Below are 24,339 nucleotides of genomic sequence, written 5' to 3'. Positions count from 1 at the left end.
AGGGCTGGTTGCAGGTGTGCAGGAAAGGGGTATGCAGGGCTTGGTGGAGGTGTGCAGTACCGGGTTATGCAGGGCTGGTTGGAGGTGTGCAGGACAGGGGTATCCATGGCTGGGTAGGTGTGCAGGACAGGCATATGCAAGGCCGGGTGGAGGTGTACAGGACAGGGGTATGCAGGGCTGGGTGGAGGTGTGTAGGACAGGGCTATGCAGGGCTGGGTGGAGGTGTGCTGGACAGGGGCATGCAGGGTTGGGTGGAGGTGTGCAGGACAGGGGTATGCAGGGCTCGGTGGAGGTGTGCAGAACAGGCCTGGGGGGAGGTGTGCAGGACAGGGGTATGCAGGGCTGGTTGGAGGTGTGCAGGACATGGGTATGCAGGGCTGGGTGGAGCTGTGCCGGAAAGGTGTATGCACAGCTGGGGGGAGGTTTCAGGACAGGGTTATGCAGGGCTGAGTGGAGTGTGCAGGACAGGGGTTTGCAAGCCTGGGTTGAGGTGTGCAGGACAGGTGTATGCAGGGCTGGGTGGAGGTGTATAGGACAGGGGTATGCAGGGCTGGGTGGAGGTGTGCAGGACAAGGGTATGCAAGGCTGGGTGAGTGTGCAGAACAGGGGTATGCAGAGCTGGGTGGAGGTGTGCAGGACAGGGGTATGCAGGGATGGGTGGAGGTGTGCAGGACAGGGGTATGCACGTCTGGGTGGAGGTGTGCAGGACAGGGGTATGCAGGCCTGGGGGGAGGTGTGCAGGACAGGGGTATGCAGGGCTGGTTCTAGGTGTGCAGGACATGGGTATGCAGGGCTGGGTGGAGCTGTGCCGGAAAGGTGTATGCACAGCTGGGGGGAGGTTTCAGGACAGGGTTATGCAGGGCTGAGTGGAGTGTGCAGGACAGGGGTTTGCAAGCCTGGGTTGAGGTGTGCAGGACAGGTGTATGCAGGGCTGGGTGGAGGTGTATAGGACAGGGGTATGCAGGGCTGGGTGGAGGTGTGCAGGACAAGGGTATGCAAGGCTGGGTGAGTGTGCAGAACAGGGGTATGCAGAGCTGGGTGGAGGTGTGCAGGACAGGGGTATCCAGGGCTGGGTGGAGGTGTGCACGACAGGGGTATCCAGGGGTGGGTGGAGGTGTGCAGGACAGGTGTATGCAGGGCAGGGTGGAGGTGTGCATGACAGGGGTATCCAGAGCTGGGTGGAGTGTGCAGGACAGGGGTATGCAGGGCTGGGTGGAGGTGTGCAGGGTATGGGCATCCTGGGCTGGGTGGAGGAGTGCAGGACAGAGGTATGCAGGGCTGGGTGGAGGTGTGCAGGACAGGGGTATGCAGGGCTGGGTGGAGGTGTATAGGACAGGGGTATGCAGGACTGGGTGGAGGTGTATAGGACAGGGGTATGCAGAGCTGGGTGGAGGTGTGCCGGACAGGGGTATGCAGGGCTGGGTGGAGATGTGCAGGAAAGGGGTATGCAAAGCTGGGTGTAGGTGTGCAGGACAGGGGTATGCAGGGCGGGGTGGAGGTGTGCAGGACAGGGGTGTGCAGGGGTGGGTGGAGGTGTGCATGACAGGGGTATGCAGGGCTGGGTGGAGGTGTGCAGGGCATGGGCATCTTGGGCTGGGTGGAGGTGTGCAGGACAGGGGTATGCAGGGCTGGGTGGAGGTGTGCAGGACAGGGGTATGCAGGGCTGGATGGAGGTGTGCAGGACAGGGTTATGCAGGGCTGGCTGGAGGTGTATAGGATAATGGTATGCAGGGCTGGGTGGAGGTGTGCAGGACAGGGGTATGCAAGCCTGGGTGGAGTGTGAAGGACAGGGGTATGCAGGGCTGGGAGGAGGTGTATTGGGCAGGGGTATGCAGGGCTGGGTGGAGGTGTGCCGAACAGGACTATGCAGAGCTGGGTGGAGGTTTGTCGGACAGGGGTATGCAGTGCTGGGTGGAGATATGCGGGACAGGGATATGCAAAGCTGGGTGGAGGTGTGCGGGACAGGGGTATGCAGGGCTGGGTGGAGGTGTGCAGGACATGGGTATGCAGGGCTGGGTGGAGGTGTTTATGGCATGGGCATCCTGGGCTGGGTGGATGTGTGCAGGACAGGGGTATGCAGGGCTGGGTGTAGGTGTGCAGGACAGGGGTATGCATAGCTGGGTGGAGGTGTGCAGGACAGGGGTATGCAGGTATGGGTGGAGGTGTGCAGGACAGGGGTATGCAGGCCTGGGGGGAGTTGTGCAGACAGGGGCATCCAGGGCTGGGTGGAGGTGTGCAGGACAGGGGCATACTGGATGGGGTAGATGTGTGCCGGACAGGGGTATGCAGGGCTGTGTTGAGGAGTGCAGGACAGGGGTATGCAGGGCTGTGTGGAGGTGTGCAGGGCAGGGGTATGCAGGGGTGGGTGGAGTGTCCAGGAAAGGGGTTTGCAGGGCAGGGTGTAGGTTGCAGGACAGGGGTATGCAGGGCTGAGTGGAGGTGTGTAAGACAGGGGTATGCAGGGCTGGGTGGAGTTGTGCAGGACAGGGGTATGCAGGGCTGTGTGGAGGAGTGCAGAACAGGGGTATGCAGGGCTGTGTGGAGGAGTGCAGGACAGTGGTATGCAGGGCTCGGTGGAGGTGTGCATGACAGGTGTATCCAGGGCTGGGTGAAGTGTGTAGGATAGGGGTATGCAGGGCTGGTTGCAGGTGTGCAGGAAAGGGGTATGCAGGGCTTGGTGGAGGTGTGCAGTACCGGGTTATGCAGGGCTGGTTGGAGGTGTGCAGGACAGGGGTATCCAGTGCTGGGTGGAGTGTGCAGGATAGGGGCATCCATGGCTCGGTGGAGTGTGCCGGAACGGGGTATGGATGGCTGCGTGGAGATGTGCAGGACAGGGGTATGCAGCGCCGGGTGGAGTGTGCAGGATAGCGGTATCCATGGCTGGGTGGAGTGTGCAGGATAGGGGTATCCTGGGCTGGATGGAAGTGTACAGGACAGGTGTATGCAGGGTGGGTGGAGGTGGGCAGGACAGGGGTATGCAGGGCTGGGTGGAGGTGTGCAGGACAGGGTTATGCAGGGCTGGGTGGAGGTGTGCAGGACAGGGGTATGCAGGTCTGGGTGGAGGTGTACAGGAGAGGGGTATGCAAGGCTGGGTGGAGGTGTGCAGGACAGGGTTATGCAGGGCTCGGTGGAGGTGTGCAGGACAGGGGTATGCAGGGCTGGGTGGAGGTGTGCAGGACAGGGGTATGAAGGGCTGGGTGGAGGTGTGCATGACAGGGGTATGCAGCCGTGGGTGGAGGTGTGCAGGACAGGGGTATGCAGGGCTGGGTAGAGGTGTATAGGACAGGGGTATGCAGGGATGTGTGGAGGTGTTCAGGACAGGAATATGCAGGGTTGGGTGGAGGTGTGCAGGAAAGGGGTATGCAAGGCTGGGTGGAGGTGTGCAGGACAGGTGTATGCAGGGCTGGGTGTAGGTGTGCATGACAGGGGTATGCAGAGCTTGGTGGAGGTGTGCAGGACAGGGGTATGCAGGTCTGGGTGGAGGTGTGCAGGACATGGGTATGCAGGGCTGGGGGGAGTTGTGCAGACAGGGGCATCCAGGGCTGGGTGGAGGTGTGCAGGACAGGGGCGTACTGGGCGCGTTAGAGGTGTGCCGCACAGGGGTATGCAGGGCTGTGTGGAGGAGTGCAGGACAGGTGTATGCAGGGCTGGGTGGAGGTGTGCAGGACAGGGGTATGCAGGGCTTGGTGGTGGTGTACAGGACATGGGTATCCAGGGCTGGGTGGAGGTGTGTAGGACAGGGGTATGCAGGGCTGAGTGGAGTGTGCAGGATAGGGGTTTGTAGGTCAGGGTGTAGGTGTGCATGACAGGGGTATGCAGGGCTGGGTTGAGGTGTGCAGGACAGGGGTATGCAAGCCTGGGTGGAGTGTGAAGGACAGGGGTATGCAGGGCTGGGAGGAGGTGTATAGGGCAGGGGTATGCAGGGCTGGGTGGAGGTGTGCCGAACAGGACTATGCAGAGCTGGGTGGAGGTTTGTCGGACAGGGGTATGCAGTGCTGGGTGGAGATATGCAGGACAGGGATATGCAAAGCTGGGTGGTGGTGTGCGGGACAGGGGTATGCAGGGCTGGGTGGAGGTGTGCAGGACATGGGTATGCAGGGCTGGGTGGAGGTGTTTATGGCATGGGCATCCTGGGCTGGGTGGATGTGTGCAGGACAGGGGTATGCAGGGCTGGGTGTAGGTGTGCAGGACAGGGGTATGCATAGCTGGGTGGAGGTGTGCAGGACAGGGGTATGCAGGTATGGGTGGAGGTGTGCAGGACAGGGGTATGCAGGCCTGGGGGGAGTTGTGCAGACAGGGGCATCCAGGGCTGGGTGGAGGTGTGCAGGACAGGGGCATACTGGGCGGGTTAGAGGTGTGCCGGACAGGGGTATGCAGGGCTGTGTGGAGGAGTGCAGGACAGGGGTATGCAGGGCTGGGTGGAGGTGTGCAGGACAGGGTTATGCAGGGCTGGGTGGAGGTGTGCAGGACAGGGGTATGCAGGTCTGGGTGGAGGTGTACAGGAGAGGGGTATGCAAGGCTGGGTGGAGGTGTGCAGGACAGGGGTATGCAGGGCTGTGTGGAGGAGTGCAGGACACGGGTATGCAGGGCTTGGTGGTGGTGTACTGGACATGGGTATCCAGGGCTGGGTGAGGGGTGTAGGACAGGGGTATGCAGGGCTGTGTGGAGGTGTGCAGGGCAGGGGTATGCAGGGCTGGGTGGAGTGTCCAGGAAAGGGGTTTGCAGGGCAGGGTGTAGGTTGCAGGACAGGGGTATGCAGGGCTGAGTGGAGGTGTGCAGGACAGGGGTATGCAGGGCTGGGTGGAGTTGTGCAGGACAGGGGTATGCAGGGCTGTGTGGAGGAGTGCAGGACAGGGGTATGCAGCGCTGTGTGGAGGAGTGCAGGACAGGGGTATGCAGGGCTGGGTGGAGGTGTGCAGGACAGGGGTATGCAGGGCTTGTTGGTGGTGTACAGGACATGGGTATCCAGGGCTGGGTGGAGGTGTGTAGGACAGGGGTATGCAGGGCTGTGTGGAGGTGTGCAGGGCAGGGGTATGCAGGGCTGGGTGGAGTGTCCAGGAAAGGGGTTTGCAGGGCAGGGTGTAGGTTGCAGGACAGGGGTATGCAGGGCTGAGTGGAGGTGTGCAGGACAGGTGTATGCAGGGCTGGGTGGAGGTGTGTAGGACAGGGGTATGCAGGGCTGGGTGGAGGTGTGCAGGGCAGGGGTATGCAGGGCTGGGTGGAGTGTCCAGGAAAGGGGTTTGCAGGGCCGGGTTTAGGTTGCAGGACAGCGGTATGCAGGGCTGAGTGGAGAGTGCAGGACAGGGGTTTGCAGGGCAGGGTGTAGGTTGCAGGACAGGGGTATGCAGTGCTGGGTTCAGGTGTGCAGGACAGGGGTATGCAGGGCTGGGTGGAGGTGTATAGGATAGGGGTATGCAGGGCTGGGTGGAATTGTGCAGGACAGGGGTATGCAGGGCTGGGTGGAGGTGTATAGGACAGGGGTTTGCAGGGCTGGGTGGAGGTGTGCAGGACAGGAGTATGCAAGGCTGGGTGGATTGTGCAGGACAGGGGTATCCTTGGCTGGGTGGAGGTGTGCAGGACAGGCATTTGCAGGGCCAGGTGGAGGTGTGCAGGACAGGGGTATGCAGGGCTGGGTGGATATGTCATAGGACATGGGTATGCAGTGCTGCATGGAGCTGTGCCGAACAGGGGTATGCACAGGTGGGGGGAGGTTGCAGGACAGGGTTATGCAGGGCTGAGTGGAGAGTGCAGGACATGTGTTTGCAGGGCAGGGTGTAGGTTGCAGGACAGGGGAATGCAGGGCTTGGTTGAGGTGTGCAGGACAGTGGTATGCAGGGCTGGGTGGAGGTGTGCATGACAGGGGTATCCTGGGCTGGGTGGAGGTGTATAGGACAGGGGTATGCAGGGCTGGGTGGAGGTGTGAAGGACAGGGGTATGCAGGGCTGGGTGGATGTGTCCACGATAGGGGTATGCAGGGCTGGGTGGAGGTGTGAAGGACAGGGTTATGCAGGGCTGGGTGGAGGTGTGCAGGACAGGTGTATGCAGGGCTGGGTGTAGGTGTGCATGACAGGGGTATGTAGAGCTTGGTGGAGGTGTGCAGGACAGGGGTATGCAGGTCTGTGTGGAGGTGTGCAGGACAGGGGTATGTAGGGCTGGGGGGAGTTGTGCAGACAGGGGCATCCAGGGCTGGGTGGAGGTGTGCAGGACAGGGGCATACTGGGCGGGGTAGAGGTGTGCCGGACAGGGGTATGCAGGGCTGTTTGGAGGAGTGCAGGACAGGGGTATGCAGGGCTGGGTGGAGGTGTGCAGTACAGGGGTATGCAGGGCTTGGTGGTGGTGTACAGGACATGGGTATCCAGGGCTGTGTGGAGGTGTGTAGGACAGGGGTATGCAGGGCTGGGTGGAGTTGTGCAGGGCAGGGGTATGCAGGGATGGGTGGAGTGTCCAGGAAAGGGGTTTGCAGTGCAGGGTGTAGGTTGCAGGACAGGGGTATGCAGTGCTGAGTGGAGGTGTGCAGGACAGGGGTATGCAGGGCTGGGTGGAGGTGTGTAGGACAGGGGTATGCAGGGCTGGGTGGAGGTGTGCAGGGCAAGGGTATGCAGGGCTGGTTGGAGTGTGCAGGAAAGGGGTTTGCAGGGCAGGATGTAGGTTGCAGGACAGCGGTATGCAGGGCTGAGTGGAGAGTGCAGGACAGGGGTTTGCAGGGCAGGGTGTAGGTTGCAGGACAGGGTATGCAGTGCTGGGTTGAGGTGTGCAGGACAGGGGTATGCAGGGCTGGGTGGAGGTGTATAAGATAGAGGTATGCCGGGCTGGGTGGAGGTGTGCAGGACAGAGGTATGCAGGGCTGGGTGGAGGTGTATAGGACAGGGGTATGCAGGGCTGGGTGGAGGTGTGAAGGACAGGGGTATCCAGGGTGGGGTGGAGGTGTGCAGGACAGGGTTATGCAGGGCTGCGTGGAGCTGTGCCGGACAGGGGTATGCACAGGTGGGGGACGGTTGCAGGACAGGGTTATGCAGGGCTTCGTGGAGAGTGCAGGACAGGGGTTTGCAGGGCAGGGTGTAGGTTGCAGGACAGGGGAATGCAGGGCTGGGTTGAGGTGTGCAGGACAGTGGTATGCAGGGCTGGGTGGAGGTGTATAGGATAGGGGTATGCAGGGCTGGGTGGAGGTGTGCATGACAGGGGTATCCTGGGCTGGGTGGAGGTGTATAGGACAGGGGTATGCAGGTCTGGGTGGAGGTGTGAAGGACAGGGGTATCCAGGGTGGGGTGGAGGTGTGCAGGACAGGGGTATGCAGGGCTGGGTGGAGGTGTGCAGGACAGGGGTATGAAGGGCTGGGTGGAGGTGTATAGGATAGGGGTATGCAGGGCTGGGTGGAGGTGTGCATGACAGGGGTATCCTGGGCTGGGTGGAGGTGTATAGGACAGGGGTATGCAGGGCTGGGTGGAGGTGTATAGGATAGGGGTATGCAGGGCTGGGTGGAGGTGTGCATGACAGGGGTATCCTGGGCTGGGTGGAGGTGTATAGGACAGGGGTATGCAGGGCTGGGTGGAGGTGTGAAGGACAGGGGTATCCAGGGTGGGGTGGAGGTGTGCAGCACAGGGGTATCCAGGGCTGGGTGGAGGTGTCCAGGATAGGGGTATGCAGGGCTGGGTGGAGGTGTGAAGGACAGGGTTATGCAGGGCTGGGTGGAGGTGTTCAGGACAGGGGTATGCAGGGCTGGGTGGAGGTGTGCAGGACAGGGGTATGAAGGGCTGGGTGGAGGTGTGCATGAGAGGGGTATGCAGGCCTGGGTGGAGGTGTGCAGGACATGGGTATGCAGGGCTGGGTGGAGCTGTGCCGGACAGGTGTATGCACAGCTGGGGGGAGGTTTCAGGACAGGGTTATGCATCGCTGAGTGGAGTGTGCAGGAAAGGGGTTTGCAAGGCTGGGTTGAGGTGTGCAGGACAGGCGTATGCAGGGCTGGGTGGAGGTGTGTAGGACAGGGGTATGCAGGGCTGGGTGGAGGTGTCCAGGACAGGGGTATGCAAGGCTGGGTGAGTGTGCAGAACAGTGGTATGCAGGGCTGGGTGGAGGTGTGCAGGACAGAGGTATCCAGGGCTGGGTTGTGGTGTGCAGGACAGGGGTATGCAGGGCTGGGTGGAGGTGTGCAGGACAGGGGTATGCAGGGTGTGTGGAGGTGTGCAGGACAGGGTATGCAGGGCTGGGTGGAGGTGTGCAGGACAGGGGCATGCAGGGCTGGGTGGAGGTGTGCATGACAGGGGTATGCAGGGCTGGGTGGAGGTGTGCAGGGCATGGGAATCCTGGGCTGGGTGGAGGTGTGCAGGACAAGGGTATGCAGGGCTGGGTGGACGTGTCGCCGGACATGGGTATGCAGGGCTGAGTGGAGCTGTGCCGGACAGGGGTATTCACAGCTGGGGGGAAGTTGCAGGACAGGGTTATGCAGGGCTGAGTGGAGTGTGCAGGACAGGGGTTTGCAGGGCAGGGTGTAGGTGTGCAGGACAGGGGTATGCAGGGCTGGGTAGAGGTGTATAGGACAGGGGTATGCAGGGCTGTGTGGAGGTGTTCAGGACAGGAATATGCAGGGTTGGGTGGAGGTGTGCAGGAAAGGGGTATGCAGGGCTGGGTGGAGGTGTTCAGGACAGGTGTATGCAGAGCTTGGTGGAGGTGTGCAGGACAGGGGTATGCAGGTCTGGGTGGAGGTGTGCAGGACAGGGGTATGCAGGGCTGGGGGGAGTTGTGCAGACAGGGGCATCCAGGGCTGGGTGGAGGTGTGCTGGACAGGGGCATACTGGGCGGGGTAGATGTGTGCCGGACAGGGGTATGCAGGGCTGTGTGGAGGAGTGCAGGACAGGGGTATGCAGGGCTGGGTGGAGGTGTGCAGGACAGGGGTATGCAGGGCTTGGTGGTGGTGTACAGGACATGGGTATCCAGGGCTGGGTGGAGGTGTGTAGGACAGGGGTATGCAGGGCTGTGTGGAGGAGTGCAGGACAGGGGTATGCAGGGCTGGGTGGAGGTGTGCAGGACAGGGGTATGCAGGGCTTGGTGGTGGTGTACAGGACATGGGTATCCAGGGCTGGGTGGAGGTGTGTAGGACAGGGGTATGCAGGGCTGCGTGGAGGTGTGCAGGGCAGGGGTATGCAGGGCTGGGTGGAGTGTCCAGGAAAGGGGTTTGCAGGGCAGGGTGTAGGTTGCAGGACAGTGGTATGCAGGGCTGAGTGGAGGTGTGCAGGACAGGGGTATGCAGGGCTGGGTGGAGGTGTGCAGGGCAGGGGTATGCAGGGCTGGTTGGAGTGTGCAGGAAAGGGGTTTGCAGGGCAGGGTGTAGGTTGCAGGACAGCGGTATGCAGGGCTGAGTGGAGAGTGCAGGACAGGGGTATGCAGTGCTGGGTTGAGGTGTGCCGGACAGGGGTATGCAGGGCTGGGTGGAGGTGTATAGGATAGGGGTATGCCGGGCTGGGTGGAGGTGTGCAGGACAGGGGTATGCAGGGCTGGGTGGGGGTGTATAGGACAGGGGTATGCAGGGCTGGGTGGAGGTGTGCAGGACAGGAGTATGCAAGGCTTGGTGGATTGTGCAGGACAGGGGTATCCATGGCTGTGTGGAGGTGTGCAGGACAGGCATTTGCAGGGCCAGGTGGAGGTGTGCAGGACAGGGGTATGCAGGGCTGGGTGGACATGTCGCAGGACATGGGTATGCAGGGCTGCGTGGAGCTGTGCCGGACAGGGGTATGCACAGGTGGGGGACGGTTGCAGGACAGGGTTATGCAGGGCTTCGTGGAGAGTGCAGGACAGGGGTTTGCAGGGCAGGGTGTAGGTTGCAGGACAGGGGAATGCAGGGCTGGGTTGAGGTGTGCAAGACAGTGGTATGCAGGGCTGGGTGGAGGTGTATAGGATAGGGGTATGCAGGGCTGGGTGGAGGTGTGCATGACAGGGGTATCCTGGGCTGGGTGGAGGTGTATAGGACAGGGGTATGCAGGGCTGCGTGGAGGTGTGAACGACAGGGGTATCCAGGGTGGGGTGGAGGTGTGCAGCACAGGGGTATCCAGGGCTGGGTGGAGGTGTCCAGGATAGGGGTATGCAGGGCTGGTTGGAGGTGTGAAGGACAGGGTTATGCAGGGCTGGGTGGAGGTGTTCAGGACAGGGGTATGCAGGGCTGGGTGGAGGTGTGCAGGACAGGGGTATGAAGGGCTGGGTGGAGTTGTGCATGAGAGGGGTATGCAGGCCTGGGTGGAGGTGTGCAGGACATGGGTATGGAGGGCTGGGTGGAGCTGTGCCGGACAGGGGTATGCACAGCTGGGGGGAAGTTGCAGGACAGGGTTATGCAGGGCTGAGTGGAGTGTGCAGGACAGGGGATTGCAGGGCTGGGTTGAGGTGTGTAGGACAGGGGTATGCAGGGCTGGGTGTAGTTTTATAAGACAGTGGTATGCAGGGCTGGGTGGAGGTGTGCAGGACAGGGGTATGGAAGGCTGGGTGGAGTGTGCAGGGCAAGGGTATGCAGGGCTGGGTGGAGGTGTGCTGGACAGGGGTATCCATGGCTATGTGGAGTTGTCCAGGTCAGGTATATGCAGGGCAGGTTCGAGGTTTGCAGGATAGGGGTATGCAGGGCTGGGTGGAGGTGTGCAGGACAGCGGTATGCAGGGCTGTGTGGAGGTGTGCAGGACAGGAGTATCCAGGGCTGGGTGGACTGTGCAGGACAGGGGTATGCAGGGCTGGGTGCACGTGTGCAGGACAGGGGTATGCAGGGCTTGGTGGAGATGTGCAGGACAGGGGTATGCAGGGCTGGGTGGATGTGTGCAGGACAGGGGTATGCAGGGCTGGGTGGAGTGTGCAGGATAGGGGCATCCATGGCTAGGTGGAGTGTGCCGGACAGGGGTATGCAGGGCTGGGTGGAGGTGTGCAGGACAGGGGTATGCAGGGCTGGTTGGAGGTGTGTATGCCATGGCCATCCTGGGCTGGGTGGAGGTGTGCAGGACAGGGGTATGCAGGGCTGGGTGGAGGTGTGCAGGACAGGGGTATGCAGGGCTGGTTGGAGGTGTGTATGCCATGGCCATCCTGGGCTGGGTGGAGGTGTGCAGGACAGGGGTATGCAGGGCTGGGTGAAGGTGTGCAGGACAGGGGTATGCAGGGGTTGGTGGAGGTGTGCAGAACAGGGGTATTCAGTTCTGTGTGGAGGTGTGCAGGACAGGGGTATGCAGGCCTGGGTGGAGGTGTGCAGGACAGAGGTATGGAGGGCTGGGTGGAGTTGTGCAGGACATGGTTATGCAGGGCTTGGTGGAGCTGTGCCGGAAAGGGGTATGCACAGCTGGGGGGAGGTTGCTGGATAGGGCTATGCAGGGCTGAGTGGAGTGTGCAGGACAGGGTTTTGCAGGGCAGGGTGTAGGTGTGCAGGACAGGGGTATGCAGTGCTGGGTTGAGGTGTGCAGGACAGGGGTATGCAGGGCTGGGTGGAGGTGTATAGGACATGGGTATGCATGGCTGGGTGGAAGTGTGCAGGCTGAGGTATGCAAGGCTGGGTGGAGTGTGCAGGACAGGGGTATGTAGTGCTGGGTGGAGGTGTGCAGGACAGTGGTATGCAGGGCTGGGTGGTGGTGTATAGGACAGCGGTATGCAGGGCTGGGTGGAGGTGTTCAGGAGAGGGCTCTGCAGGGCTGGGTAGAGGTGTGCAGGACAGGGGTATGCAGGGCTGGGTGGAGGTGTGCAGGACAGGGGTATGCATGGCTGAGTGGAGGTGTGCAGGACAGGGGTATGCAGGTCTGGGTGGAGGTGTGCAGGACAGGGGTATGCAGGCCTGGGTGGAGGTGTACAGGACATGGTAATGCAGGGCTGGGTGGAGGTGTGTAGGACATGGGTATGCATGGCTGGTTTGAGCTGTGCCTTAGAGGGGTATGCACAGCTGTGCGGAGGTTGCTGGACAGGATTATGCAGGGGTTAGTGGAGTGTGCAGGACAGGGGTTTGCAGGGTAGGGTGTAGGTGTGCAGGACAGGGGTATGCAGGGCTGGGTTGAGGTGTGCAGCACAGGGGAATGAAGGGCTGGGTGGAGGTGTTCAGACAGGGCTATGCAGGGCTGGGTGGAGGTGTGCAGGACAGGGTTATGCAAGGCTGGGTGGAGTGTGCTGGACAGGGGTATGCAGGGCTGGTTGGACGTGTGCAGGACAGGGGTATCCAGGGCTGGGTTGAGGTGTGCAGGACAGGGGTATCCAGGGCTGAGTGGAGGTGTGCAGCAGAGGGGTATGCAGATCTGGGTGGAGGTGTGCAGGACAGGGGTATCCAGGCCTGGGTGGAGCTGTGTAGGACAGGGGTATGCTGGGCTGGGTGGAGGTGTGCAGGACAGGGGTATCCAGGGCTGGGTCGAGTGTGCAGGACAGGGGTATGCAGGGCTGGGTGCAGGTGTGCAGGACAGAGGTATGCAGGGCTGGGTGTAGTGTGCAGGATAGGGGCATCCATGGTTGGGTGGAGTGTGCAGGTCAGGGGTATTCAGGGCTGGGTGGCGGTGTGCAGGACAGGGGTATCCAGGGGTGGGTGGAGTTGTGCAGGACAGGGGTATCCATGGCTGGGTGGAGGTGTGCAGGACAGGGGTATCCAGGGCTGGTTGGAGTGTGCCGGACAGGGGTATGCAGGCCTGGGTGCAGGTGTTCAGGACAGGCGTATGGAGGGCATGGTGGAGGTGTGCAGGACAGGGGTATCCAGGGCTGCGTGGAGTGTGCAGGATAGGGGCATCCAGTTCTGGGTGGAGTGTGCAGGACAGGGGTATCCAGGGCTGGGTGGAGTTTGCAGGACAGGTGTATCCAGGGCTGGGTGGCGGTGTGCTGGGCCAGGTCAATGCTAGCTCGGGAGGTCTCTTTCCATCTTGTTGGCTTCTTGTTGCTTTCTGCTGTGTCTTCACACTGTCTGTTTTTAATAATCCTCCTTTCCTCCCTTCTCTCCACCACCCACTTGCACTATGATCACAAGTGTGTATGTGTTCACATTCACATATGTATGCATGTGGGTGTCTGAATGTACTCATATGTATGTGTAAGTTCATGTCTGTGTGCATGTATGTGCCCAAGCATGTGTGTATGATGTACGGGCGTGTGCATGAATGCTGTGTCCTTTGCTGTGTATACACGCATATGTACTGGTATTTATGTATGTACACACGTGTTGTGTGCACTTATGTACTGGGAAGCGAGTATTTCTCTAGTGAGATGGAGTCACAGCACTTTTGTGGCTCCCAGCAGCAGTAGCCAGGCTATCTGGATCTCTTTTCTAGAACACATAGCCCGTCCTGGGTGCTCCACTTTCTAGTAGGAAGCTGAGACAGGAGCATGTCTGAGGCTTGAGTGTAGCCAAGCACCCACTGGGGCATCTTTCTGCAAATGGGCTTGCTTGCTCCAGAAGCCATACATACATGCTCTGTGTACACATGAGTAAGGCCTACATACTTGCACTAATGCATTCCCCATGTGCAACCATGTATAGGCATGCACACACAGACCCATGTCCATCACTGCTGCAGCCCCATGTGACATGACATACACATAGGTATGTTTCTGTGGCAACTGTGAGAAGCCATACTACTGGCTGCCCTTTCTGAAATGGATCACACACCCATCTGCCAGCAGGGTCCTCCCACCCCTTGGGCTCCCCAGCGAGCATAGCAAACTGTGGGAGTTTCCAGATGTGCAGGTGGAGCCTGGGTCCTGGGTAGGCAGAGTCAGACCTGTGGAGACAACCTGTGTGCCACTGTATAGACATAGGAAGTTATCTTTCAGTGACAGCAGGTGCTGGGGATGAGGCCTCTAGGTCTTAAGCTATCCCACAGTGGGAACTGGGGGGGTACCCCCAGCTCAGGCTGGGGCCTCTTACTGGCATCCTGAAAGCAGAAACTGGACTCATGTTGTGTGTGTGTGTGTGCATGTGCGTGTGCGTGTGTGTGTGTGAGAGAGAGAATTCCTGGCCTCTGGCCTCTTCCCAAAGCTGTTTGCCCAGAAGGCCCTTCCACCTTCCATTTCCCCGTTCTTTCCCTTTCTGTCTGGAAAACAGATAAAACAGACCCACCAGCAAGGAGCCATGTGCCTCTGATGTTGAGCCATGTTGCCCCACAGCAGCATACTCTCTGGGACTTCACTCCCAGGGCCAGTCCATCCTGTGTGCCACCTGGGGTTCTGTGGGGAAGGCTGGATGGTTGAGGTCCCACTCCCCATGCCCAGTACTGTGCTTGGAACACTGGAAAGGTCTGGTGGATGTGAGGGCCAAAGTGTGGGTCAGCTGCTGTTTTGAGCATGTTTTTCAGAAGAATCTCTGTTGTTGAGTCATTCTGTGTTCTGCTTATGTCCAGAGACTCACTCCCCTCAAGTCATTTTATGATGCATTTTGCTGGTGTCTTTCTTCTTGTTTATGCTGCCAGGATAGATATGATTGTGGGCCCCCCACCCCCTTCAACTCCCCGGCACAAGAAGTACCCCACCAAAGGACCCACGGCCCCTTCGAGAGATTCACCCCAGTACTCACCTAGGTTAGGACACGCTGCCTTCTCCCGACCTGTCTGTGAATGGCCAGCCCCTTCGCTCTGGGCCGCATGACAGCAGCACCTTGCGCTGTTCTTCACATGGGGTGGGGGAATTCAAGTCTCTCCTCTTCGTAAAAGGGCATGTTAGAGAAAAGGCCTCTCCTTGCCAAAGGCACTGGGCAGAGTTCCAAGTACTCCAAGAACAGGGCTACCTTTGCCATGGATGTCCCTATGACATCCACTAGGGCCAGCTGACTCCTGCACTGAAGTAGAGGGCCTCGGTGGCTATGAAGTGGTCTTCTCACCCAGATCAGTCCAAGGCCCATATTCTCCCCAGACTCAGGCTCCTTACATCTACCCATTGCTAGAGGTGCCTTCATGGGCCTAGCCACCACTGGCCTTAGTAAATCTGCAGATGCAGCTGCTTCCTGGATTTTTCCTCAGGTATGAGACACGCCTGTCCTGAAAATTAATTGTAGGGCTGGGAGTTCAGTGCAGAGGCAGAAAGCTTGCCTAGAATTCATGAAGTTCTAGGGGAAATGATGAGAAAATCTCCATCACATGTCCAGCACCAAGCTGGTTTCACATGAACTCTACTGTTAATTCAAGTTGCCATGACAATCTTTGGTGTCATTGACAAGGAAGACAGTGGCCCACCTTACTGTGTCTCCTCCCCATTGATGGGCAGATGAAGTCCAGATGTTTAAATGTAGGTTCTACCGTGGTTAATTTAGGCTTCAAGGCCTTCTGTCTGCTCTGGCACCACTTAGATGATGGCTTGTCCCTATTTGGCCTGCATGATTGGCCAGGAAGAGCTAAGCTCCCAGGGGCTGGTGCAACAAAGGGGAACAGACACTACCCTGCTTGGCAGCCCAGGGCAGAAGAGCTCTGGGCAGGCCAGGATGTCTGGGCAGTTGGAGCTGTCAGTTGTAGTATCTGCCCATCCCCTTGGGTCAGAGCTGCTATTCATGAGGTTGAAAGCAAATATGCTGGGCATCTCAGTTCAGTAGCCCTTCCCATGAGAGGGTTCTTGGGGGACCAAGCAGGGAGCAGATCTCAGCCAGACTACCAGACTGAGTGGCCTGTGACGTCATATGCTGAGTCCTCTACTGTAATGCATCCTAAGACTAAAGTCCAGTCCCCTGGGTATTGCTGCTAGGTATGGCAGCTGGACATCCAGGTTGTGAGCTGGGAAGACCCTATGGATCTTGGAGCTTCAGCCTTTCTCTAGGGGGATCTACAGGTATACACAAGGAAGGGCCTGCAGCATAGTCAGCACTTGATCTGAGGGTTGAGGAGCACCTGGGGTTGGGGTCTGAACTCCCTAGTCTGAACCCTGGGGGAAGACGTGGCACAGAGTCCTTGAAGGACCCTTGTTTGGCCACCTCACAGAAGCTGTAGGTCCTGAAACCCATCAGGCAGGCGGCCTGTCATGTTGCAGGGTTGAAGGGGCTGTGCATCCATGCCTGGACCATGTGGACATTGGAATATCAGGGAGCCTGTCCGTCGCCATTGCCACTGGCATCTGCTTGGAGCCGGAGGGTTTCCTCCTGCCATCCCTCTTGCCCTCCTGTGCATGAGTCTAGCATGAACCCCGGTGGAGCATGCAGAACTGTCCCAAGCTGATGTGAGCCTGCGCGCCCCCAGTCATGGACATAGCGTTACCACAGAGCCAGCAGGTAGGGCAGTCCTATCTGCAGAAGGCAGAGTGGGCCTCCAGCGGATGTGGACCTGCCAGGTGAGCCTTGTACGCAGGGCTGTGTGGCTCAACCTGAGTGACACTGCTTAGCCATACTTGGTATTTATCTGGCTTGTAGACTCTACCCTCCTAGGTCTTTGTTGTCAACTAGTGTCCCAACAGGCACAGTTCTCAGCCCATGCATAGTCCACTCCCATGACACTTGTCTCTCCTGCCATGGCTCTTCATGCTCACTTGAACTACTTACTGTGGGTCTATTGATGCCACACTTGGCAGGCAGAAGGCCCGTCCTCTGAGGACAAAGCGAATCCTTCCCTTCTTGTTGGCCCTAGAAATTTACAGCCTCATTACTGGTCAGCTCAGCTGAATTCTCCATCTCTCACACACATGACACACTCATGAGTGTGAGTACACACACATGCTCATGTGAATATAAGTGCACACACACTTTCATGCATACACCTGCACACCTGTGTACACACCCATACACAGTGCATTCACACAAACCTCTGGTTGTGCGTTGGCAGTTTCCTGTGTGTTCCTTGACCCTCTTCCCTCCTGATGCATGTAGCTGCTGTTCTCACTGCCTCTCTGCTTCTGTTGTCCTTGCTATAGGCATTTAACTCTGTCCCTATCCCTGTCACACCCACCGAGGGACTCTGTGGCACATTAATGTGAGAGTAAAGATGGGTTGCGTGGCTTCTGGGGGCAGAGGCACAATCTTCCCTGCTCTGGTTCCTCAGCTGGATGTCCACTAGCTGTCACTGACCCCCAGGGTCTCAGATTGCTGTGAGACCAGCAGACCAGGCTGGGGAGGAGAGGCATGAGAAAAGCCGTGCTGCGGGTGGGCTGGGGCAGTCTTTCTTTTTACTCCTTGTTAATGTGCCAGACCCCACGGGAATAGAACAGCTAGGAAACAGGATCTGAGGTGTTAGAAGGCAGCCTGAGATTGTGAGGCACCGGTGTCCATCTGTCCTGGCACCTGCTGCCCCCCGGTCAGCTCTGGAAAGAGTCTAGAGCCCAGATCTGGGGGGCTGTGGGCAGGCCTAGGAAGAAGGGGCAGGGGCCTGGCCACACCCTCTCAAACTCATGCTTGGGGGCTGGGTCTCTGTTTCGGCCAGAGTGGACCAGATCGTGGGGCGAGGCCCAACAATAGCAGACAAGGACCGCACCAAAGGCCCAGCAGAGGCGGAGCTGCCCGAGGACCCCAGCATGATGGGCCGGCTCGGGAAGGTGGAGAAGCAGGTGGGAGCGGCTGGGAAAGGTGTCACCATGCATCCCCCCCCCCCAGTCCCATTTTGTTAACCTGGGGCAGCTCAGGTGTGAGGGTAGGCAGAGCAGACCCCTCTGTGGGATTCCTCCTACTCCCTCTGGGCTCCCGGGTCTAGCCCCCCTTCTGATGGTCAGTACCTGGAGGTATCAAGTACCTGGAGTCTGGGTGTTTGTGTCCTGGGTGGAATAGTTAAGGGGCATGATTTGCATTTGAAGGTCCCTTGGGGTGGGGTTATACACTGGAACTTGCCAGAAGTCATTCCTGACCAACTTCCTCCCTTCTCTTCTTGCTCAACACCTACTCCCATTCGCCTGAGAGTGGGTCCTCAGAAGCCACCACTGAAGACCCTTCTTGTCTAAGGTCCTTACTGGGAGCTGGCCTGAGCCCAAGTGCACACTAGCAGTGTGGTCAGAGTCTGAGCACTAACAGTGTGGCGTGGCAAAGGGACAGCTTCCCCCTCTTCTGTCCTTTTCTCTGCCCACCCTACCCACGTGAGGCCTGGGTACTTCCCCTGGAAGCCCAGCCCAGCAACTGCCACTCCTGCAGGTCTTGTCCATGGAAAAGAAGCTGGACTTCCTGGTGAGCATCTACACACAACGTATGGGCATTCCACCGGCAGAGACAGAGGCCTATTTTGGGGCCAAGGAGCCTGAGCCAGCACCGCCCTATCATAGCCCAGAGGACAGCCGTGAGCATGGGGACAAACATGGCTGCATCATCAAGATTGTCCGCTCTACCAGCTCCACTGGCCAGAGGAACTACGCTGCACCCCCAGCTGTGCCCCCCACCCAGTGCCCTCCATCCACCTCATGGCAGCCACAGGGCCACCAGCGCCATGGCACCTCCCCTGTGGGGGACCACGGCTCGCTAGTGCGCATCCCTCCACCCCCTGCGCATGAGCGGTCATTGTCTGCTTACAGTGGGGGCCACCGGGCCAGCACTGAGTTTCTGAGGCTGGAGGGCACCCCAGCCTGCAGGCCCCCTGAAGGTGCCCTTCGGGACAGTGACACGTCCATTTCCATCCCGTCTGTGGACCACGAAGAGCTGGAACGCTCTTTTAGTGGCTTTAGCATATCCCAGTCCAAGGAGAACCTGGATGCCCTGGGCAGCTGTTATGCAGCTGTGGCGCCATGTGCCAAGGTCAGGCCCTACATAGCGGAGGGTGAATCAGACACAGACTCAGACCTGTGCACACCATGTGGGCCCCCACCACGCTCTGCCACTGGTGATGGCCCCTTTGGGGATGTGGGCTGGGCTGGGCCCAGGAAATGAGGCCAAGCTGGGCTTCTGGGCCCTGTGCCTCATCCCACTCTGGCTCCTAATTTAGGGATGGAGTCCTCAAGCCTTTCCATAGCGTGACAGTGACAGAATGATGTGGGCTGTGGGGTTGCCATGGGGTCTGATTCTCAGGATCCATGTGGGATGGCTAGCAGGCAGGGCTCCTTGGCTCACACAGTGATGTCTTTTCTAACAAAGGGCAGGAGGTTGGGGTGGGCCATGGAAGTCCCAGGAACTCCCTGTGGCCGCAAAGCCAGTCCTGCCCAGTTCCAGACCAACGTTGCCCTGTGTGTGAGGGGGCAGAGTGATGATGCCACAGGCAAGTGGGGGTATGGCTAGGAGAGGCCCAAGGGAGGTGGTGGTGAGGCAGATCTACCAACTGCCAATGACTGGCCTTGAGGCTTGTGGGTCTTCCAACTTGAGCTCTCAGTTCAGGAGTGTGTGGCAGGCCACTGAACATGGCCTATCTTCCCATTTGGCAGTCTGTCCTTTGGTTCCTGACTGCTCTAGTGAGATGTCAGCCCTAGGTACCCTGCTGCAGGCCAGCATCTCCCTCCGCTTTGGGTTCTGTGGGTCTTTCTATGGGAGCCACCCCAAGGTCAGGACCCCTTCCCTGGAGCTAAGGAAGGAGTAAAGTCTCAGAGACCAAACCAGAACCTAGGTGTGTCCCTTGGACCCTGCTGGCCTCAGCTTCTCATGGGAGGGTCTGGCACTCAGCCTCTTCTGAAAGGGGGTCCCCCAGATGCCTTGGCCCTGATACCTCAGCCTAGGAGGTCTAGGTGGGCATCCTGTGGTCTCTCATCTCTCCTGATGTGGTGCTGGTCTCCAGGATACCCAGCACTTCAAGAGAGCCACCTGGTAACCAGGGCTGTACTCTGGCTACTGCCCAGCCATGTCCAGACCCAGGCAGGGCTGGAGGACATGACACCAGCCATGAAATCACTTCAAATGGCTGACTCAGCCCACTTGAGATGGCTACCTTGCTTGGATGAGATGGTCCTTCCTATGGGAGCTAGCCATTCTCAACCATTTCTTCTCCCTTTGGCTGTGGCCTCTGGGTGACTTGGGAGTTGGGAACACCTATGGGTTGTAGTGCTCAGGGACCTGTATCCCTTCTTGCTGGGCATCTTGGACCAATAGACAGCCAGGTTTAGAGGAAGTCCCAAGCCCAGGCACTGAGAGGTTGTGGCCCTTCAGCATCTGGCCTGGAGGTGTCTGGTACTTGAGTGACAACATTGGAAGGTGGGGCCTCTGGGCTTTCTCAAGCAGAGCCTTCCTTGGTGTGTGCACTAAGTCTGGACTTGCTGAGTACAAACACCCTAGGTCTTGTGCTCAAGAAGAGCCCTTCCAACTTCTGTCTCTCATATGAAGCGTGTTTTGTATTGGAGCCAGAAGTATCCTGGGGCCTGTGGTCAGTGGTAGTCATCCTGACCACTGGAGAGAACTTGAGGTCACATGCCCCTGGATTTCTGGGACCCAGGCACTTGGAGACCTATGTTTGCTATAACTGTGGCAAACCTGTACCTGCTCTCCATGCAGTAATGTTAGGACCCTCCCCTGAGTTGCCTCTGCCAGGCTGCTAGTTAGGAGTCTGCCCACATTTATCCCAATGTGTGCATGTTCTTTAGTTCTCAAGAGAAATGTCCCTTCCTGTGTTGGCATGGCATGGGGCATGGGCAAGGCAAGAAGAATGGCCTCCCCCTTACTATCCCTTTATTGGGAAGATACAATGGGGGTTGAAGCCCCCCTTGCCCTCCATGGTGGTCAGAGAGGTTCCAGCTGTGTACAGTGGACAGGCAATGTCTGATACATCAGGCCACAGCTATCTCAGCTCCAAAGCTGATGGGAGGTAGGTTGTACCTGTCTCTGTGCTGGACAAGCTGTGTGCCCAACATCAGATGTGTAGCCCATGTGCCCTGTCCCTAAGGTTGCCAAGACTTCAAAAGCTTGGACTTCCCTGACCTGGGGTTGAGAATATTAGACAAGTAGCCCCCACTTTCCTTGAACTCTGGCTGCCCAGCATCCAGCAAGAGACCTTTCTTAGGTTATAACTAGATTGAGAATGAGAACCCCATGGCCCATTCTACATTCGAGGAGCCTGCAGGCCTCAGGGGGGATGACATGGGAACACTGATTTGGAAGATAATGGAGCCCCCTCTTTGGGGCCTCCAGGATCCAGGCCTGAGTAGCTCAACTGTCCACTGCCTTAGAGTCCCCACCCCAGGAAAGCAAAATGGGAAGGGTGCTGGAGGCTCCTGAGAGGAATTCGCACTTTTTGGGGTGTTTGTGGCCAAATGTGGTTGAAGACCAATGGCTGCCCCCTGGTAAAAGTTTCCTTTTGTTTCAGCACCCCAATATGAGCACCAGTGCAAATGGGCACATGTGCACACACACATGACACAGAAGCTCAGACCACACTCATTTACACACAGGTACCCATACACAAGCACATACATGGCAGGTGCACTTCTAGCCCAGTGCTTACACACATGTAGAATGCATACACAAGGTCACACACTCAGACTGGCAGACCACACATGGCAGGTACACTATCACAGACCACCTCCACACATAGTAGGTTACCTGCATGTTCACATGTAGGTGCACATATGTGCACAAACTACCTGCATGCACATACTGACATACCTGCACACACAGGCTCACATGTATACATATCATGTTTTCACCTTGGCTGTCCCATCTCTGATCTTTTTCTCTTTGCTTTTTCTGATAGAAGCTGCCTGAGGAGGAAACCACAAGGAATTAGTAACTATACAGATGGTTCTGTAATGTTGACCACTGACTTGGGTGGGGGTTTTGACTGTCCAGTACTCTTGGGCAACAGTGATACAGGGTCCAACTGGAGTCCATCAAGTTTCCACAATGCCCTCTCCCTCCATTGTCTGGTGGCAGTCCCAAGCCTGGGGCTCAAAAATGCCAAAAAAAAAAAAAAAAAAGCTGAGAGGTCCAGTGTTTGCTGGGGGTCCAGATCTGTCCTTGCATTGGACTAGCATTATGTACTGGCCAGCTCCTGATTCCCTTTTACATATGTGTCTGCCTAATCACATTAGCCTGTCCCCCAAGCAGGCATTGTCTCACCACCACTGGCATTTCTATCCCCTTAAATTTCAGCTCCCAGAAAGTGCACACCTGTCTACCATGACTGGAACACCTGTGGGGAGAAGGCCCACTCTTCCTCACACATGACCTGGGCAGGGCAAGCACTTATGCAAGGGCTAGCTGACCCTTAGCAACACCTTTGACATTTGGGAGGTCCTCATCTAATAACCACTTGGAAATTGAGGAGTCGCTGGAAACTGTACACAAGCCTAGCTAGAGCGGTGCCCTTGACTGTTGCAAGTCTAATCACCCTTGGTCACTACATAGGGCAGTCATGGCCAGGGCCACCCATACCTTTAATGTACTTATTTAGGGTTGTTTTCTCCCCATGAGCTGGTGGCCTCAGATTCAGGGTGTTGGTATTGAGGAGGTACACCCTGCCTTCTGCTACCCCTACTGGGTTTGCCCCACATCAGGGACACTGAAAAACATCCCTATTTGTGGAAAGGACTGGATCCTGAGATGTCTACAGACCCTTCCTCAGAGTTGAGAGGAACCAGGGGCTGGGAATTCATTTGGAACTGCTTGGTATATATCCGTGCCTGCTCACTTATACATTGCACACAGTGGAGGCCACTGCACCTGCCTGAGGCTCACACTGCAAGATCAATAGGACCAGATGACATTTGAGCCACCTTCTGAGGTCACAAACCCCTGAGACAAATGTGAGAGGCATGGTTTGGACAGAGCAGCCCATTGTGGGGAGAATTGGAGGTGTCCAGGGTAACTTGAATCCCAGCAGGGCAGGCTAAGGTTACATTGGGAGCTCTGCATGGTACCCACAGAGCCCTGGCATGCATTGATGGGATCAGATGCTCACTGTGGTCATCACTGCCCTCAACCATGGGGTGGGCAGGCTTCTCTCTGCCATCTACTTCAAATATCCCAGGCTACCTACTTGTCCTTTCTGGTGTGGGCTGTGGGACAGAGGCTGGGAAGAGTTTGCAGACAGAATGCCACCAGGGCATTTGCATGGCTGTCTCCGGCTCCTCCTATGCCCAGCTCAGCTAAGGCAGAGAGGCGAGTAGGCATACTGCTTGAAGGAGTCAGCGTGATGGCAATGAAGGCTTCAGGGGAGACTCTGGCTTCTCTTCCTCCCCAGCATGTGCCTGTCACACACCCCAAGGGGCCCAGTATCCTCTTGTGAATGAACAGGGTGCCATAGTTTCCTGAATCTTACTATCTTGTGAAGTGGGGCTGGTAGTAGGCCTCTGAAGAAGGGATTTGGAGGAGGTCATAGGGAATAAGGTGAAGAGAATGGGGTGCTGTGTGGGAGGGAGACCTGCCAATGTCTAGAGGTGTCTGGGGGTCAGGCTTGTTCACAGACCCTTTGTCTTCGATGCTCACCTTGGTGCACTGATTGATGGAAGATGTTGGGTGTGGCCCATGGGCTGCCCTGAAGTTCCCCTGAAGTCTGATCATCAGAGGAAGGATGATGCCCAAACTCTTGAGATCCTGGGGCTCCTGGGCAGGGAGTGCACGTCGCTAAACCGCACATCTAACCGGGAGTGGTTTTACAAAGTTATTGCCTTAATGCATGTTGAGGGAAATGTACCCAGGTCACCTCTGCCCTGGGCCCTCTGCCAGACATAGACACCCCAGACTCCACGTCCAGGTCTGGTGCTGGAGAGTAGTGCTGGCAGTAGGGGCTGCCACCAGCCATCCCACACAGAGCGGCTCAACGCTGTCTCCCCTCAGTGCTGTCCGCCTGCCTGGGATGGCTCTGCACACACGCAACCTACGTCCCGGCCTGCAGCTGTCCATCGCGGTCTTGTCCCTCGGCTGCAGCTTCCCCATCTGCGCTGTTGCCTTTGGCTGTCTTTGCACTTTTGTTCATGCTCCAAAGAATATTTCATAATGCCTTCGTATCAACGTGCACCCTGACCATTTTATATGTGCCCTTGGGCCACGGCTACCGGTCTTCTGGCCAGCATGCCGTCACCTGCACACTTTGTTCTTGACTGCGCCTGTCTTCTAGGGATAGACGCCCAGGTAATGAACTCTAGTTTTCTAATGGTTAGCTGATTCACACGACACGGCTGATGCTTGTGCAGCACCAGCGGGCTGGCGTGGGTTTGCGGGGGCTTTGGGTGCAGAACCCCACAGCAGGGACATACATGGATAGTTCTGGAAATTTCTGCTGCCACGGGGCTGAGTTCGGATGCCCAGTGGACCTGTGCACTTAGTAAAACGCAGTGATTCAACCTGAATGGTGTGGACTCTTCACTTGCATGTATCTGTGGGTGGCTGTTCTGAGTACCAGAGACCTGGCTGGTGAGAGATGGCCACCAGATACCCTCTGACTTTGGCTTTCTCATCCCAGGCGCTGTGAGTTTCCAGGTACTATGAAGCACTAGACTCTGGTTGGTTACTCTGGAACCAAAGTCAGGAGCACAGTGGCCCAGTAGTCAGTTGCAGTGGGGTCCTTAGACAGGAGCCTCTGGCCTGGACCAGCCCAGTCCCATACACTTCACTAAAGA

At 57.9% G+C, this 24,339-nt stretch overlaps 1 protein-coding gene across 18 annotated transcripts in view; it reads left to right on the top strand.

Moving 5' to 3' along the window:
* The window catches only part of Kcnq2 (potassium voltage-gated channel subfamily Q member 2), an 88,153-nt gene extending 64,090 nt beyond the window's left edge, over positions 1-24,063 (top strand). For 13 of the 18 annotated variants that reach the window (XM_045156757.1, XM_045156756.1, XM_045156748.1 and 10 more), the window contains 3 exons: positions 14,388-14,495; positions 17,310-17,433; positions 18,008-24,063. In XM_045156757.1, coding sequence (XP_045012692.1) covers positions 14,388-14,495; positions 17,310-17,433; positions 18,008-18,733 — 958 coding nt within the window. In that variant the 3' untranslated portion in view covers positions 18,734-24,063. The remainder of the gene's footprint in view (positions 1-14,387; positions 14,496-17,309; positions 17,434-18,007) is intronic. The other 5 variants (XM_045156753.1, XM_045156755.1, XM_045156752.1 and 2 more) reach the window with 1 other exon arrangement.
* The last annotated feature ends 276 nt before the right edge of the window (positions 24,064-24,339 follow it).

Source organism: Jaculus jaculus, chromosome 8, assembly GCF_020740685.1.
Source record: "Jaculus jaculus isolate mJacJac1 chromosome 8, mJacJac1.mat.Y.cur, whole genome shotgun sequence".
Taxonomy (NCBI): Eukaryota; Metazoa; Chordata; class Mammalia; order Rodentia; family Dipodidae; genus Jaculus; species Jaculus jaculus.
This window is presented reverse-complemented; position numbering and strand designations above follow the sequence as displayed.